The 19,133-nt window shown below is 41.8% G+C and overlaps 1 protein-coding gene across 1 annotated transcript in view; it reads right to left on the reverse strand.

The window, feature by feature from the left end:
• kcnq1.1 (potassium voltage-gated channel, KQT-like subfamily, member 1.1) overlaps nt 1-19,133 on the reverse strand; it is a 68,192-nt gene that overhangs the window by 11,586 nt on the left and 37,473 nt on the right. The window contains 7 exon segments of the mRNA XM_008287891.1: nt 525-648; nt 2,955-3,000; nt 6,683-6,865; nt 8,333-8,449; nt 8,649-8,744; nt 12,028-12,138; nt 18,339-18,479. Coding sequence (XP_008286113.1) covers nt 525-648; nt 2,955-3,000; nt 6,683-6,865; nt 8,333-8,449; nt 8,649-8,744; nt 12,028-12,138; nt 18,339-18,479 — 818 coding nt within the window.

A 19,133-nucleotide genomic window follows, 5' to 3' on the forward strand; every position in this document is an offset into this window, starting at 1 on the left:
ATAGAAGAAGATGTTCCTTCAACATCATCTCCAAAACATCCACAGAACATTGCAGGCAGAAGGTACCACCCTTGTTATGACTGTGGAAACGTTCTGCAGAAGAACGTTCTATAACATGTTCCCTCAACAAAAAGTCAAAACGTTGTGCCTCTAATAAACCACATTAAAGGAGCGTTACAAAACTTTATAAGAACCATTCTGTCATCTCTAAATGTCAGAGGAACGTTCTGTTCCAAAAATGTAATTTAGAACGTTGTAGGCAGAATGTTCCACCTCTGTTATCATACCACATGGCAGGAACGTTGCATAAAAATCACCTGAGGCCTCGATAACATCTGGAAAACATTTCTTGAATATCAATTTGACAACATTCCTCCTCATGAAACATCATCTGTGCTCCTGACGACGTCCTACGAATCTTAACATTAAAACACTTTCCTGAAATGAAAACGCTCTTAAAACCTTCTCGGAACATTTGATTAGCAACGTTGCGGGAACGTTCCCCGCCGGTTTCGGACACTCACTGTGACACGGAGGAGGCAGGAAGCAGCTCGTTGTCGCGCTCCGTCTCCATCTCCAGGTCGTCGGCGAAGCTGCAGTTCCTCTGCAGGGGACTCTGAACGTCCAGAAGGCCGGCGTTCCTTTTCACTGCACGGTCACACAAACATCAGACTTTTGGTCATCGGCGTGTCTGAGACGCTGCCAGTAAAGTTTTTCTGCTGCTTCTGCTCTGCAGTATTTACAGCTTTGGACTGAGGCCCAAAATCTCTTGATCTGCTGCTTGCACCAGTGATGGATCCCACAACGCTCGGCAGGAAGAAGAAGGAAAATAAAAAACATCACCTATATGTTGCATAAACTCAAAGTCACACCAGCAGAAAACGGTTCAAACGAGGAGGAAGCACGCTGCAGCGGCCTCCCCGATGGTTTGAGGAAGGCCTACTCGTTGTGGGAAGACGGCGACCTCGTGCGACCCGTGACCTCGCCTGCACTGTACGCAGAAATGTTTTTGGATTATCTCAGAGCTGTCATTTTCAGATGGGAAAAAAAAAAAAAAAGATCTGAGTTTACAGCCGCGTGCAGTCTTTGGGCCAAAACGGGGGAGAGAGAGCTTCACTTGGACGAACGGGTATCACAGATGGTTTACACTATGAGTCTCTGAAATATTTCATGCCAGTAATGCTGCAATTTGTATTTCTGCCACAAAAACTAAGAGGAAAGGCTTTTCTTGTGCTTTCTCTTGTTGCTGCTGGGCTGTTTTGTCTCTTACCCCCGTGGAGGCCAAATGGCAATTCCCAAATTTGTTGGATTAGACTTGAGAGGAATCGTACTGTGCAAAAAAAAAAAAAGCACTTCTTGTTCTCTTTTTCTCACACGAATGTATTTATAGGGTCGAAACTTAAGCTCTAAATTAGTCAGCTTGATCTCCATGAAGACATTAGCCTTAATATAAATTAACTAAGTTGTTAGTAGCTATTCTCTTTGAATAATATGAACCTTAGTATGTATTCTAGTCAGCTAAAGTAGTATTTTATGTAATTTTTCTGGTGTTTTATTCCTTAATAAGTGACCTACTGAGGTATAAACACTCTATAAATCACTGAACTGTCTTAATCACAATATTTAAACATGTTAACTTGATTTATAACAACAATCCTAATCTTATTTATTGGCTGAGTAGCTGTTGTCGGGTGTGGGAGGCGGTTTTTGCACGAAGCAGAAATGCAAAATGAATCAAAAATGACATTCACAGCAAAGTTGATGAAGGCTGCACGCGGACCCGCTAACTATCCGATCGCACGGCAGTCTGAAGCCGCACCAGTTGGAGAAGTGTGACGCAACAGGTTCCCGACTTGGACGTGTGAAAGAACAACCGTGGTGTGAAATGACACTGATGTAAACGAGCTTTAAATGGAAGGTTCTTAATTGGGGCCGACAGCGTGGACAGATGTGACGCGACGGACTCCGACCTGAACGGCGAGGACAGGAACCCGCTCGGAGGAGTCGGTGGGTTTGTGTCGCGCGTACAGATGTGTTCGTGACTCGCTTTCTGGATGGAAAAAAAGTAAACATCTGGACACCAGAGAGATGCTAAAACACATCAAGCCGTTCGTCCTCCTCGATGCAGGCAGGACTTGAGACACTTCAGAGTGAGTTTAAACCCACCAGGTCCACGTGATGCAACGAGACTTTGCAGAACCCAGTTAGTTTTTCTATGTAGAATATGTTTACTCACCTTAATGTTAAAAAAACACATTACTTCCCTGCTTTAGCTTCCAAAAATGACATTCCTCTACAACTAAACTGCATTACAGTTTGAGCAAAACATGCCTTCTGCCAGATTATGTTCGTTTTAAATCTAACATATTTTTGGCATTTATTTGATTTTTTTCAGCCAACCAATCGTCTATTAGATGAGGTGGGACTCATCACCTTAAAAATGGAGGAGAATCTTTAAATCTGTTGCATATTTAAACCCAAACCGTGCCATTTTCCTAAATCTAACCGACTAGTTCTGGTGCATAAACTTAACTAAGCTTCTAGCAAACAATTGTCAAAATGTCAGATATCTACCTTAATCGCATAATTCTGGCTCCTGAATCCAACCAGATGGTGAAAGAAAACCCAAAGTAAGCAGCTACCTAACTGCCTGTGTCACAGTCTGATGTTTTGATGAGAAAAACATGTTTTTTTTTCCCAATACACGATGCAGTCTTCTTGCAGAGGACCTTCATTTGTTGCATGTTTGTCTGAAAATGCCCCGTTTGAGCTCCTGTCTCTTTAAGATTTGCTCTTGAGTCTGTAACCTGGATTTCAAACAATTAAGGCAGCGAAGACGTTGGCTTTGCAGAACTTGTACGTGCACAGAAAAGCTTTAACACACTAAAGCAAAAGGAGAAAAAACAACCTTAATATGGGCTCTTTAAGCCAAACAGACATCAACAGGAGTTTACCTGGAGGCGGCGAGCTGAACTGAAGCGACGACAAAGACGTCCAGGACTGCTGGCGATCTGCAGGACAGAGATGGTGTTACTGCCGGTTTTCATTAGTCTTATAATTAAGACAAGCATCTCATTACGTGGCCTCGATTACGTGCTTTTAAAGTAAATAAGACAACACGAAGCGTAGAGGAGGCAGTTAAAACAGAGGCTAACAGCAGCTCGCCACGTCCTGTCAGAGCGCCGACTCCAGCTACAACCACAAACACAAACCGAGAGGAGAAAAGACACAAGCCAGGGAGGAAGAAGCAGTTTAGTCGGCTGAAAGAAGCAGAGTTTTTAAAATGAGACGCCAAAAAAGGGGAAGAGTTTGTCAAATCACCACATCTAAAATATACTTTCACTGATAATGACCTGAAACCAGTGATTGAAAAAGTAATTTTCATCAGTATTTCCTCAAACTCACTTTAAATGTCGGCTTATTTCATCTCCAATCATCAGGGGTCTTCTGCTCGACCACCTCTGATTTGCTTGAAATTTTTTTTTTATTATCATAAAGTATGAATAAGTAAAATGGAATCTGCACAATTCTAGATTGATGTATCACACACTTTCTGAGATTTTCTTTTTGTAAATTGCCGGTCGACTCATATTCAGAAGGTTTTTTTTCCCAAACATTTAAATCTAAGGGCTGTTTGAACAAAAATATTTCTGGAATTGTTAAAGATAAATTGTGTTGTTAGTTCAGAAACTAGCTGCAATCTGCAATTAAACATAGGTTAAAAAAAAAAAAAAAGCCATCATAAAAAGTTCTTTGAGTTCACAGTAATAAAAAAAAATGAAAAAAGAATAATACAGAAGTCAACTGGTGATATTTTCTGAACCACATATATGAATGTCCCAATAATACAAAACTAAACACAGAAAATACTTTAAAATATTAAATGTTTGGTGACAAAAATGAAAAAATAAAAACAAAAATTGAGCCTGTAGAACAAGCTGTACCACAAAAACAAAGTAGTTCTCAAATTATAAATGTGATTTAAAAAAAAAAAATTTAATGAGCATATAACTTCTTTTTTGGGTTGGTACCTAATACACCTCTTGTGAGGAAATAAAAATATTAATAAGAAAACTTTTTTGTTTATCAAATATCCTTATTTTATGCTATAAAAATTTCAGTGAAATCAAAAACAGCCAAATGCAATTGCAAAGTCAAAATGTGATGATTTGAGATTAAATGGCACCATATAAGGATACACATAGCTCCTTTTGTAAATATATTTGTATATTCTTATTTGTCTTTTATACTTGTATTTTGCACTACTGAAGTAGTCTTTTAATTTCGTTGTACTTTGTGTATGATGACAAAAAAGCATAAAAAAAAAAAAAAAGCATTCTATTGTATTCTATTAAACATGGTATGGACGTTAGGGAGGCCCCAGTCAGTTCTTTTTTGCTCGATCCAATCCATCAGTCAACAATTTGTATCTGCCAATACCAAGTCCCAAGCCAACACCATTTTCCAAGATAATACAGTCTTCAAATGCAATAAAATCCAGTCCAGTGTGTGTTCTTGATGACTGACTAGCTCTGCAATACATGAGGAAAAAACTGCATTTCTGCATCCAAGTTCTCTGATATTCTGTAGGTGGTCGTGAACTTTGTAGTAAAGCTCCAGTAGGACAATGTCTGACTTGTTGCTCCAAAAAAACCGAGAAAACCTGAACTCTCCACCTGTATTCTCAGAAAATGTATTGTAGACGAGCTGTAGTACCGGGTTGCTCCACCAGGGGGAGCCTCTTACTGTTTAATGCTGTAGAGACCAGAGGAGGCGTCAGTCAGACAACAGGAAGTTCATGTTGGCAAGCAGAGAGCATTGTGGGAGTTTATCTAGTAAAGGGGCACCATGACAGAGACTTCTGTGGAGGTTCATGACCACCGACTGTGCTCTCAGACGAACACATTATTGTGCACTGATTGGTGCTAAAAATAGCTTTTATAGACCTGATCCATGACATACTGAGCACATGCCGTGTATTTGTATAAATCATAAAAATATGGAAGAACAAAAGTCCCCTCATTCGGCACATATATATGCTGTATATGGGTTCTACTTTCTGCAGCTGAGCCACCAGGATCGTATTCATCGAGTCAACGCAACCGCCCACCAGAAGGCAACGCGGCAACTCCATTTACAACCCGTAGACGTCTGACGCTCGGCTCGACTTGTGGCATCAGTTTAGCTTCAAATCAAAGCCGGTGATTTTCAGCGAACACGAAGTGCAGAGACGCATGAACACGAGTACGACCGGGCAAATTAAACACCGAGAGCAGAGAGAAAAGCGAAAGCATTCGTGCAGTTACACGTCGGTGGGAACTCTGCCGTCACCCGTCTAAGCAGCTTTTCATGTAACCAGATGGTGAAAGAGAGAGAAGAAAAAAAAGGTTATGTAACAAGGCACTACAAAGAGTACAATCCAATTAGATGTTTACATGTTATGGAGATGCTGAGAGCATCCATATTTATCTCCTGCAAGTAAACACACCGTCCTGTCCAGCATCTGATCCAGTTCAGTGGAAACCATTAACGCCCTTCATCCAACACTGACAATAATAAGCATTCAGTTGGTTCTTATTAATATTTTCCAAGAGGTATTAAATAGTCAGTGAGGGGAACAGCATTCAGAGACAAAGTGAATAAATAAATATGGAAAATAAACTGACTGAAAAAAAAATAAACTCTATCTTCAGCTCTCAGGGCTGATTTAATAAGGTGATTAATTATTAAAGTCAGGGCGAGCTCCACTCTCTAATGATCCATTATCTGTCTATCCATCTGCATGCCATCTTTGTTTTCCATTCATCGTGCAAACGAACAGATGTGCGTTTATAACATTTCAATTATGAAATGAGTTTCACATCATTATTAAATGAAAGACGTTTGACCTTCTGGTGGCGCAACGGGTGAGAAACGACGGATAAAAGACAGACAAAAGTCAACCGGGAGTCGTGCATGTGTGTGTTTCTCTTAACATTTCATCTGTAATTCAGCTTTTTTAAAACACTGCACCAACTTTGAGACGAGCTCCCTTGGACGACGTCGGGAGGAGGAGGGCGTATCGATCTGAATCGCTTCCTTACATCACTCTCAGCTGTCCGCTATCGATTCAGAGTTGCTGCACGTTGTGTTGAGTTTTGTAAGTTCAGCAGAGCGCCGTCGCAGTTCGTACTCATCACGTTTGGAGCGCCGCTCATCTATCTTTAATGGCCGGGCCTTCGTCCTCTGCGCCTCCAGCGGCTCCGATCTGACATCTGAAAAGCTGCTACAACACCTTCGGTTTACTGGATGCAGCGCCGACATCCTGAGCGGTGATTCGGACTTTAACGAACCCACAATGCACACGATGAAGCACTTTCTAGGTTTGGGCAAAACTCATGATTCAATAAGATCCCACAGGAGGGAACTTTGTTCAAAGGGGACAATGCAAAGGTAGAAAAATAAGAATAAACCAAGAAGTGATTAAAACGTTCATCAGAAAACCTGTCTAGTTTGTTAAAGGCTGTACATATTTATAGCCCATCCAGCATCATGAAGTGCTTTACTTCACACTCAGATTTTCAATGTTTCGCCTTTCTGAACAAACTGAACTCACCTTGTAGACTTATGGAGCTTATTTACTTCGCGCAACAGAACAAGTGTATTCTCATGTATGTTTTGCTCTAAATAACACTTTTCCTGCTGGTTAAAGTTCTGGAGACCGTGTGGACCGTCCGGTTTCAGTACCTGTGCCCACGGTGCTGTACACGTCTGAGCTCAGCTCCCTCCCGCTGTCAAACACCGAGTCGTAGGTGATGCTGGGGACGGTGGGCGAAGTCGGACCGTTGTCCTTGTCGCTGCTTTTCAGCTTCCTCTTTATCTTCACCTGCACGAGAAACGCAAACACCTGAGCTCGGCGAAGGTTTTGACGCTCGAGCAAAAACCACAGTGTTGAAAATCTGTTAATTTTGTGGAGTTCTTAATAATACAGACACGCTGTACAGACAGATCCAGGAGGTGTTTGGCCACCGAGTGCTGCCAGAACTGCTCCAAAGCAGCTTGGCATTGATTCTCCAGGTTTTTAAACTCTACTGGAGGGATGGAACACGACTCTTCCAAAATATATTCCCTCATTTTAAGTTTTGATGATGATGGTGGTGAGAGCGTCGTCTGATATCCGATAGGTGTTGAGATTGATCGTCTAAGGACAAAGCGAACCCAAACTATACCAGCAAAATGCCACAACTAAATCCTCAAAAACAGCTCAAATGTTCTGTTTTTTCCTTTAACTTGTCGCCTGCATGCTCAGAAGCATTTCTCACTTGCAGCCAAAATACTTTGCACCAATTTTAAGGCGCCGACTGTGTGAGTTTGTGACTTTTTGTGTTAAAAAGACACAACACAGGTGTTGAATTTGTTGTTTTTTTTGCATGAGCTTGTAAAAATGACATCAGTCTAAAAGTTGCTCAGCTATAAAACACAGCTCCAGTGTTGGATCAGTAAAATTACCATTTTATGCTGATATATCTTCACATTTTGAACCGCTCTTGTGACTTTTCACCACTTTAAATTGTGCAGGAAGGATGTCTGACACGTAAACAACATTTCAAAATTCATGCATGAGTCGGGGCACAATATCCACTGATATTGATTAATCAATATCAATACTTAAACCTGCCGCTGGCTCTGGTCTCAGCTGCATTCTTGTTTTTTTTTTCTGCATTTGTTATTTCTCCCACACAGACTCATCGCCAACGAGGGACGCCATCACGGCAACGATGATTAAATATCAAGTCTTGTCACCTAATTAGATTTTTAATCCTTCGTGTGACGTGGTTTTAATAATACTAATTAATCGAATCATTTGGATGCTGGTCTCTTAAACCTGACTGGAACTGGACAGCTAACGATGGAGTCCCTCGGCTTTGACATGTAAATTAAAATTCTTGCTTTTTTTTTAGTGGCTTCCAGCTACATTTGCTCTTAAGAGTAATAAAAAAGCCGCATCAAAGCGAACAAATACGCAGATTTTCTAGTTAATTAAAAAGTTAAAGAGACTGCAGCCTCTGACAAAGACATCCTTTTATTATTTTGAATCAGATTTGCATCAGCGAGAGCAAACTGAATGTGGAAAACAACCCTCGGTAAGCTTTCAAAAATGACCGTAAAGTTAAATAAAAACCCCCAAAAAGAAAGCAGCTGCCCGCACATTGTAGCCCTCATGAATTTTGGATCTGCAGCATTGCAGGGCTGTTGCTTCAGACTGCATTAGTCGTACCTCGGTGTACCTAATAAAGTGGGAAACCCGAGCGTAAGAAGCGGTTACGGTGAAACCTATAAAATGATCACTAACCGATTTCTTGGGCTTCGGGGTGGACAGAGAGGAGGCAGGGATGTTGGATCTCTTTCTCAAAAACATCTTGAATGTGGCGGAATCAAAGTTCTCCACTGCAAAACATCTCCATGATGTCTGGAGGGCCATGAAAATAGAAATATATTGGTTGGACAGGATAGATTTCACACCAACATGTCTGTCCATGCAAGAAAGAAAAGAAAGGGTTACATGAAAGGATGGACTCCATAATAAGAGAGGGGGCCGCGAGACGGTTCAATCCCCCGGCTGCACTGAGCTTCTGTTTGAGTATTTTTTTCTCTCTCCGCTCAAATACCTGAATGAGACAGGCAGCTGCAGGGATCTGTCTGTTGAAGTGTTTCTGCCTTTGCTTCTGCTGCACCTTCAGGGCGAAGCCGGAGCCTAAGATTCCCTGTGAACAACAGCACTGCAGAGTTACTGCTCATTAATTCAGCTTTCACCGCACACTTTTCGGGCAGGAGACAGAAACAAACACCGAGCTGAGGAATAATGTGCCGTTTAATGGGGGGGAGCGTTAGAGTCTATTATTCAGGTTATTCATAAACAGAAATTAATAGATTAAAACGTGACGACGGAGCCGCCTGAGCATAAATCATTAGCGCTGTAACTACTTGAGACACTTGATGATGAACCCTGAGGCAAACAGTAATCCATAAATTGGGAACTACACTCGCCTGATCCGTCTCTCTTTACAGACTCGACTGTAACTTTGCTTCAAAGCCACAGCTGCTGTTAATCCTCGCTGCAGAACTTAACTTTGAGGTTCTTCCGCAGACTTATTGGGTCTGAAATATTGCACGGGGACGCCTTTTACTCAGCGCTTCGACGGTAAACAGCGAAGATTTAAAAACCTCGTTTAAATTAACAGACGTTCAGAAAACAGAAATCTAATATAATCCTGCGAAAAAGCTGCTCTGGCTGCTGATCGATGCGTGTACTCGGGCGGCCCGTCGGCTTCGTTGCCGCACTTAAGGCGCAATATTGCAGCACTGTCTCACAAAAATTGCATTCCTGTTCAGACAAACTGCTTTCTTATTGACATTTTGAAAGAAACGTATTTTCCCCTCGAAAGGTGCGACGAGGACGCGGTTTGAAAGAAGCGTTATTGTTCTCTTGTCAGAATCACTTTATTTTGCCTTGTTAACATATTTATATGGTGTTTTTATATATATATGCTGGACAACACATCAAATCATCACCGTACATTTCTGGGTTTCTTCCAGGGTTTCATGGATAACACACCAAAGGAAGCATCAGTATCCTCCTTCAGAGTCCATTTCCAGCTCCAACACTTATGTCTGCATTAATCCAAGATACAACTTGTGCAGCGCAGAGCGGTTTTACGGTGTTTTAGCAAAGTTGTGGGTGAGCTGGTGTGCTCGAGATGCAGCCAGAGGATGGAGATGGACACAAAGACTTCAAATATGCACATATTCTAAAGGAAGGAATGGTTTGGAGATGCATTTAGGCTATTTTCCATCAAGAAGGGATTGTTTTCTTTGACAAAATGCGCCGACATGCTGCTAGTAAAGCTACGGTAGGCAGTATTTTTTGGGCATCATTTTGCAAAAATTCCAAAAATAACCTTTCAGTGAATTGTAATTGAGGTTATCTGAGAAGAAACTGGACTCCTGCACGTCCTCTTGGCTCAGTTTTTAGACTTTTAAGGGGTTCAATCAATGACTGAAGAGGGACACATTCTTGCTTGTTAGGTTTAGGAAAATATGATGGTTTGAGTTCTGCTTCATCTACAACATGATCGGTTGACCATCTAGGAGCAAAAGTAAAACCATTAAATTACAGTCAAACGTATTTGTGAACCTCACAAACGATCATAATCAAGAAGTTCAATGTTCACATCATGTACGGAGTTACATCCAAGTCATATTAGATGCAAGAAATTAATATTTTCATCGAAAAAACTTAAATATGTGACTTTGACACATGGAGATGAGTATTTGGAGGTTTATTCAGTGACCGAGGACGGATGTTAAGGCCGGTTTTCACCCACTGTTTGGTTCGGTTTGGAAAAATATCATCGTTTCTGTTATAATAAATGTAAACTCAAGCTTCTCGTTCTGCAGGGTGACAACTTCCCCCCGTCTACGATACGACTGGTTGGCAGGAAAGCAGCGAAAGTGACGGAGCGGCGTACGTCGCAAAGTCGTGTTGATTAGAAACGTATTTGCGAAATGTCACAAACAAACGTAATCCCTCTGAACATAATTGGAAATGCAGTTTAGTCGCACAGGAACGTAAGTTTGCGGAAGCATTACGAGAGTATTTGCTGAGCTCTCGACACTGTTTGACTACAGTCTTTGCGGCGGCTGCTAAAACGTGTCAGCGCAAGCTTTTACATATGATTTCGAAGCCGGAGCACACAGACTAAATTAGCCACTTTGTTATCTTAGCGCCGCTCGGTCGGGTTCCTCTGGAATTCGCTCGTTCGACCTCCACAATCGTCTCCGAGTCACTTGCGCGCATCACAAAAGGCCGTTTCTCGTCCTTTCCAACAAACGCTTTGGCGCGTTCGTGCAAATCGTGTCGTACAACCGTCTGCTTTCTCCCACGTTATCAATTACTTGTGTCACGTCGATCAGGATGCATTATGTTCCGCTGCCTCCTCTCTCTGTCGAACAGTCGCGAAAACATCCAGGCTCGTTGCATAAGTCGCTCCATGCCAAATGGCAGTTTGTCGTAACCTGTCAAGAGGCGGATTTTTTTCTTTTTCTTTTTTTGGAAAAAAGCGCCCTGATGCGACCGTGTCATTGCGATACAGAGAGCAAAACGGAAAGACTGTTTTGCACAATGTGGGGGGAATGAAAAAAAAAAACAAAATTAGAAATGCAGACATAGGGAACACCCCTTGGGCAGAACTGTACATGCAGCGCTGTATGTCGAATTACAGTCTTTCTACACCTCCAGACGCTCCTGTCTGTCGGGCCACAGATTCTCATCCATATCACAGCACAAAGCGGCGCAGAAAGAATCTTTTGGAACGTCTTATCCAGCCTCTGCAGGCGTCTGCTGTGATGTGGTTTTTTTTTTTTGCCTTTGTGCAGCGCGGTGCTGTAAAACGGTCTTTCTTTCCCGTATCGCAATGACATGGTCTGCCAACAAATTACAGTACAAACAGTAAAAGCGCAAATGTGAATCCCGTCCAATCTCTTGAAATCACGTCTCCCACGTACAGTAATGTGTAACCTTGTACTGCTGAAATAGATATATGTTGCGCAGGAGAAAAAAAAAAGTGAAGCTGAGAGCATTTTTTCAGTCATTGTCATCACAACCTGTTCTGCCGGCGACATGTCGGAGCGTTCAGACTACCTTGTGTGTAAATAATGACACATGGATTTGTCATCCTGAAGGCGCCGGCATGTTTTGTTTTGTTTTTTTTTCTTTTGACGTAAATATTTGCTTTTGACGGAAGCTGAGGACTCTGAGCCAGTTAGAGGCTTTTCGCCGGCGCCGGTTCGAGAGTGATTCGAAAAATGCACCGAAGCGACTGGAGGACAAAACCGCAATACACGAACCTGAATGGAACACAAAAGGAAGGTTTTCAAGCCGCGTCAGTGGACGGGTTTTTCCATGCGGTGACATTTCTATGTCGCCAGGAAATAAAATGAGACGCTTCAACCTATAGACACGACTCAGGAATCTGTCTTCCCACTTACTGCAGGCAGGGCAAAGAAAGAAATGGCAAAGACTGAGAAACAGGACGCGATGGTCTTTCCGATCCAGGTCTGAGGGACTTTGTCTCCGTAGCCAATCGTGGTCACGGTCACCTTTGAGAAAAAAAACAAAAGAAATTAACACAAGGATTAAAGCAAGCTTTACTTAGCATCTGTTGAGCACAAAGGTAAATATTAACTTCACTGGAGAAGGCAGGATTTTGTTTTTAGCAGAATTCCACATTAACCTTTTAGCAAATTATAATTTAAGTGATTTGAGAAGAAGCCGTGCTCCTACTTGGCTCTGATCTCAGGATTTAGAAACTGTGACGGGAGACTGAGGCCTTGTCCACACGTAGCAGGGTTTTTATAAAACCGAACTTCGTCCTCCTACACATCACCTCGTTTTTAGAAAAAAAAAACCATCCACACCTAACAGTGTGTTGTTCAGCACATTCAACAGCATGCCAGACCTTTAGGGGGCAGTAGTTCCCCAAATCCCATCCAATCAGAGTACGCTTCTGTCTCTGGACGTCGTAAAATAACCATCGTCCTGTGTTCTTGTACATGGAGCAGAATCTGGGCCTGGACAAGAGACAACACGGTTCTGAGGGCATCTACGCTATATATTTCATCGCAGGCAGTGACGTTTTCAAATCTAAAACACGGTTATTGACGTCCACCTACAGACGTATAAACGGAGGATTCACAGATCTTCACTTTGGTCGGAGGTTTTTGAAAGAATCGTTTTTAATGCTGTAAATCTGGCAGGACACATCGTAGAAAAACCTCGTTTTGTGGGTTACCCTGCTACGTGTGGACGAGGCCTCAGTCCATGGGAGTCCAACTTAAATACACTGTGGGCCAAAATAAAAAACTGGGACTAAGTCCAGGGCCAGACTCTATGTTTATTGAAAAGTTGATTACAGCTGTGCATGTTTTCCCTTCTCTCCAGATATGTAATGATAAACTTTTTCATAAGGTAACAAACTTAGGTTTTGCTGAAACATTAAATCTGGACCAAGTAAAGCTTAATTAAGGTCTGTCCTTTACATTCACGAACAGATAATCTGCCTCCCACCTGTCTTGAAAGCTCCTGTTTTCCATTTTTCTTTTGTTCATGGCTTTAATTTTCGGCTGCAAGGTGTCTCGGTGGTTAGCATCGTTGCTAATGCTATGAATGCTGGTGAATGCCAAGAGAAGAGGGACGGGATGCTTGTGGGTCTTCAGTGCCAACACGCTAACAGAGTATTCTGGGATGTGTAGTATTAACGATGTACACGCTGTATACCGGCGGGCCAGCTCCAATAGATATTTGAAATTACCTCGCGGGCCAAATATGATTACACTGCGGGACTGAGTTAAATGTGCAAAAATAATGACATTTTCACCAAAATATTGAAGGTTTGTCCTCATGAAGGCTCTAAATGTAAAAAAAAAAGTTAAACCACAGTCGTTTCAGTTCATTCTGAGGGTTGCATTAATGCTTTCATCAAATTTCAAAGCAGTCCTGACAATAGTTACGGAGACTTTTCACTTCAAACCAAGTGTATGAATGTTACGGTGCCACTCGATGACAAATCACAGGGATCACTGAAGTCAGTTCTACAGCGTCGGCACGCCAAACAAATCACGGCAATCCATCAAACGGTTATTTCCGTCTAGAAATCCAAAGCGAGCGTTGCAATCTGCACAGCGCCGGTGCCATCGTGGTGAATAAAAAGCACTTTAGAACTGAGCCACGACGCCAGAACCTCGGCTTCGTCTGGGATTTTAGATGCTGCGTCACAGATTGCTTGACGTGCACGCGACTAAACAGATTTGCGACTCGATCAAAAGACTCGACTTTGTTGTGATAAATCTGCTCTGAGACTTAATGCGGTGTAGGAGGCCCGGTGTTTTCCCACAACTCCGATCTTTTCACCTCCCCGACGTCTCCGGAGCAGACCCAGCTGCCGAGAGCCGACCCAAATTGGATCAACATCGCGCCATATAATGCGTAAATATAGCATTAAAAAAACACATTCATTTATAAAGGAGGAAAGCTGTTGACTCTGCTGTGCAAATGTGTGTGTGTGTGTTTTTTAATATCAAAGTCCCTGAAGTTTCCAGGAAGCCGAGTGGGTGGCGACTTATTGTCTGAAAATAAATTTTCATCCCATATTCTCTCCACTACTTGTTTTTTGCTGCTTGTATTAGCAGCCCACTGGATGTGCCCAGGGGTTTCCACACAACTCCTACTGTAACAACAGTAGTACAGATAAAACACGTCCATATTTGACCTTTAGCTCTCTGAAATTCTGCTTACAACACGAAGTCGGCGTTTTCTGCACAAACCTTACTGTTGGCGAGTAGACGAGCACGATATTTAGAGCACGATCACGACGGGATGTCAGGATCAGCTCAGGCTGACGCTGACGGTCGTTTCTAATGATAACAAATAAGCGGTAATTAAACACTCATAAGTCACAGAGGCAATTAAAATCCATCTTGTGACTAAAGTTGACTTAATTAGCTGGTTATTATTATTAACTGAGAGTTAAATGAAGAGCTCCCTGTGTGTGTAGGTGCAGGCAACAGGAGGTTAGCTTAGCTTAGCATTAAGACTGGAAGCAAAAGGGACACAGGTGGCTGGAGGACGGAGGAATAAATTGCAGCAAACCATCTATTAAAGGTCACACGCCGACATCAGAAGCGCTTCTTAGGTCGGGGGAGGAAGCGCGGGTCTGTCGGCGCTAAACACCTGATGCCGAGCAGGAACTAGTGACAGATTGTAGAAGGGCGCTCGGCTGGAGGCTGATTCTTGTTGATGCAACCTGCCGGCTGCCACTTTGGCGACCCTGCAGTTTGTGAATCACACATGAGTAACCGGCTTTTTTTTTCTTATGCAAACATGACAATATTATTTTTTTAAAACAACCCCGGTCTGCGCGGCTCCATTTCCTCAAGCTGTCTGTTTTGGTGACATCGTGCAGGTGAAGCCCTGCGCAGGTGAAGGAGTGTCTGTCTGAATGCTGCAGCAGACTGACACCAACATCCTCCCTCTATAGACATCACACAAAACACTTTGGGAAACATTATAGGGAGCAGGCGTTATATTTCCGTGCTGCCGAGCTGTTCGGCTGCAAACGCTGAGAACCTGTTTTCAATATGTGGCCAACATCTGAAGTGAAAGGAGGAGAATGAAGAAAAACAGATCGTAAACAGAGCAGCTCTATGGGAAAGTCTCACAATAACAACAACACGTATTCCTCAGTGGAGACTGTCTGCAGCATGAAGCATCAAAAGCACCTGGACTGTACAAATCATGACCTGTTCCCACCATTAATTAAATCAGTGGTTCTCAAACTGAGGGTCGGGACCCCCATGGGGGTCCCAAGGAAGTGTCAGGGGGTCGTCAGATTATTGTAAAAAAAAATTAAAAAATAATAAAGTGAAAATAAAGCCTACATTTATCAAATAAATCTGTATTAGAGCTGTCAAAATTAAAAGTGTACACGTCTTCTCACTCCTTTTTCGAACTTGTTAATATTATGATTATTATTATTCTTTTTTTGCTCTAATTAAAATTATTTTCTTTTGTGTTTACATTTTTTTCCTTTCATTTGTTTGAAATAAATTTAATTCATTCATTTAAAAGAAAATTAATGTGTTAATGTAAAGAGATAAATCTGTGGAATTAACACATTATTTTTTATTGCATTAATGCATGAACAACAAAATTCATGATATATTAAAAATTCAAATTGGGGGTCACGAACACACAAACTTATGTTATGTTCGGAGTCGTGGCTCAAAAAGTTTGACAACCACTGAATTAAACGCAGAATTGCGAGATAAGAAACCTAATCTAGTGACTCGGATGAAGCTTGTCAGTCGCTCACATCACGTTCGATGGGTTGTGTTGATGGAATAATGCTGGTAATTGCATCAGCCTCATATTTAAGTTGTAATTTGAACTCAGATTTATGCATTAGGTGATTTGAAATTCGAGTTGTTGTAATTTAATGAAACTGGCTTGATAACTTTCCACGTAATGAACAATTTCAGACAGTGGAGATGGTGTGTTAGAGGCTGAATAAATATGATGCAGAGGGCATTAAGGTGATAAAGCAAAGAAGTACAGGAGCACAAAAACACACCAAACATCCTTTTAAATAATGTAGAAAAACTAGTTGGAATAACTTAATTTAACGAGTAATCACTTAAAGGCTGTTTATGCTAGTTAGTAATTGGTAATTAAACACACCTGTAACTCCACTAATTCAGTCTATCTCGCTGGTTGAACATAATTTTTTTTTTTTAAAGGTTTTCTTAATAAAAACTGCTGTGATCGGAGTGTTTTCTACAGTTGAGGACAAAATCATTTGCCCCTCCATAAAAATCATTTTACAAAATGTGCCGTTTACCAGAGCAAGCAGTTTTTAACACATTAACTCTAAACACAAATGTTTGCTTTAGAAAACATAAGGTTTTTTTTTTATTTGCACACAGTAACAGAATTATTTTACACAAGCCAAAACCTACCAGGGTCGATAGTATTGGCCTTGAGGACTGACCTTTCTGTTGAGCCACAGCAGAAAGTATATTTTGCAAATGACGAGGTTTAACTTCTGAGGTTTGAAGTAAACTTTGACAGAGTTTAACAACCTACAAGATATCGATTAAAGTATTCGGACCCCTGGCCATCACACAGACAGACAGACTCAAGGAAAGTCTGACGAAAGAGGACAAAACTGGAGCTCTTTGGCCAAAGAGTCGTCGCCTTTGTTTGGAGGAAAAGCCAAAGAACATCGTCCTCACAGCGAAGCACGGCGGCGGCAGCATCATGCTGGGAGGAGTTCTCGTCAGGGTGGAAGGAATCAAGAAGAAAGACGAACACGAGCAGGTTTTGAGAGTAAATATCAAGCAGTCTGCGGCAAAACAGGCTCCTTGTCCCTCCGAGAACCTGAAACTATACATCGCTTTGGGTGAAGAACTGCCTCCAGAAGGCCAACGTGACCGACCGGCCTGCACGTAAAACATCTGTGGGGAAACTCCTGAGAAACCTTGAAAGATTCGATACGGCAGACTGAGCTGTGATTCCTTAGGGCAGGGGTGTCAATCTCAAAAACACAGTGGGCCAAATTTAAAACCTGAACAAAGTCGCGGGCCAACATGGAACAAATGAACCTTTTAATATGGACCGAAACAAATTTTGCTTTAACATTGAACATGGAACAAGCTTATTACCATACATTATATATAACTTAATAGTGAAGACATGCAGAATCAAATTATAAATAAAAAAAAACATCAATGGCACAGTTGTAGTGTGAAGTCACTATGCCTACTGTCACAGAGGAGAGGGAGTTTCTGGGTCCTGTCCTGATTGACGCGCCAAAACAACAACAGGGCATTATGGGATTTGTAGTATTAGCGGTGAATGCGCTGTACAGTATAATACCGGGGGCAGCTCTAGTAGTCATTTGGTATTGTCTTGCGGGCCAAATATAATTACAAAGCAGGCCAAATTTGGCCCACGGGCCAGAGTTTGACACCCCTGTCTTAGGGGATGAGACTTTTTTAAAACTACACCAATGAAGGGTGCCAATAGTTCTGATCTTGGTATTTCTTGCGTTTTGTGCTGACGTGTGTCAATCCTGAAATAAAGCTGAATGCAAAGCTGCGTCCTAAATCGTCCAACCTGTCATTCTGGTGTTTAATTTTCAGTACCGGTTCTGTTTTCTTAAATTTTTACTAATGAACTTCGAATAAAACGTTCATTTTTGCTCAACTAAACTAAAATTATGTTTCAGTCTTGGCTTCGACCGAGCGGAGACGAAGGTTTTAGATTTAAGTTGAGTGAAAATGAATAAAATAAGAATTAATTGTGAAATTTTTGTGGACTGATTTCATGTCTGTGTGCAAAGAAAGCTTCCTAAATAATGCGTTTAAAAAGTTAAACAGCAGGAAATGTTTGAAAAAGAATAATAATTTTGTCCTTTTCAGATCCTGAACATGATTAAAACCAGCTAGCAGGGATCAGTGGAGATGCTTATTGACAGATGCTGTTGTTGGCATGACACAACAGGAGCCGAATAAAGATGCACAAACATTATTCATCACTTCAGAGGACGCTGCACTGACTTATATCCACTTCCTGCAGACTTATTCCAGCTCCAGCCATAATCCCCGCACCGCCCAGTCCGAGCTCTTACCTTACTTTAACATTACCCGAGCTTAACCCGAGGCTCCGTAGTGAGACTCTAATGATGTGCAAACTGATTTATGTGCCGGCATCATGACTGATGCGCCGGCCGACAGCTCCTTACCACTCCCCACCACAGAGCGTCGGCGTAGTTTCCAAACTGGGTCGTGCCGCTGCTGTCGACCGCCTCCTTCTCGGCCAGGTAGACGAAGTAGGAGGAGAAGATGAGGCTCAGGAAGCCGATGTACAAGGTGGTGATCAGCTCCTGAAGCAGAAACACGTCAAACGTCTCAATGAACAACAACATTCGAGGGAGACTAGATGATATTTACATCTGCTGATTTAGCCTCCCGGTTAGCTGTGTGAAGTCGAACGCGGCTGTGTTCGCTAATAATACGACATACGGACGTGAATATTCATGCGAGCGCGCCGTGTGGATGTGATGATTAAAAATATTCTTCTTTTAGGAGCGCTGCTGTCTGTGCCGCCGTGTGTCATTCAGGAAGTTGAGGTGAACATTTCTAATCGTACAACCTGTCGTTTAGTCGCTTGATCTTCAGCTCAGGTTCTGTTTTCTGAAAATTAGTTATAATGCTCACATTTAGTCTTGAATAAACTATAATAAAATGCTCATTAGATGTTTGAACTTGGCTTTGACTAAACTGGGATTAAAATATCAGCGTTTTAGTTGAGCGTGAAAATCACTAAAACTGAAAAAGAAACATGGAGCCGACCAGTTTAACCAGAACTAAAATCTGGTGATGATTCTTTCTAACTAAAATTATGAGAATCTTATTTTGAATTTGTTGATTATGGTGCCTGTTCTTGGTCTTAAATAAAACTAAATTGTTCATTTTTTGGCAAGTGGTTCACTGAAACTGCACTAAAACGGTTCTGGATATTTTAATCCTGGGTTTGA

Source organism: Stegastes partitus, unplaced genomic scaffold, assembly GCF_000690725.1.
Source record: "Stegastes partitus isolate 25-593 unplaced genomic scaffold, Stegastes_partitus-1.0.2 Scaffold527, whole genome shotgun sequence".
NCBI lineage: Eukaryota > Metazoa > Chordata > Actinopteri > Pomacentridae > Stegastes > Stegastes partitus.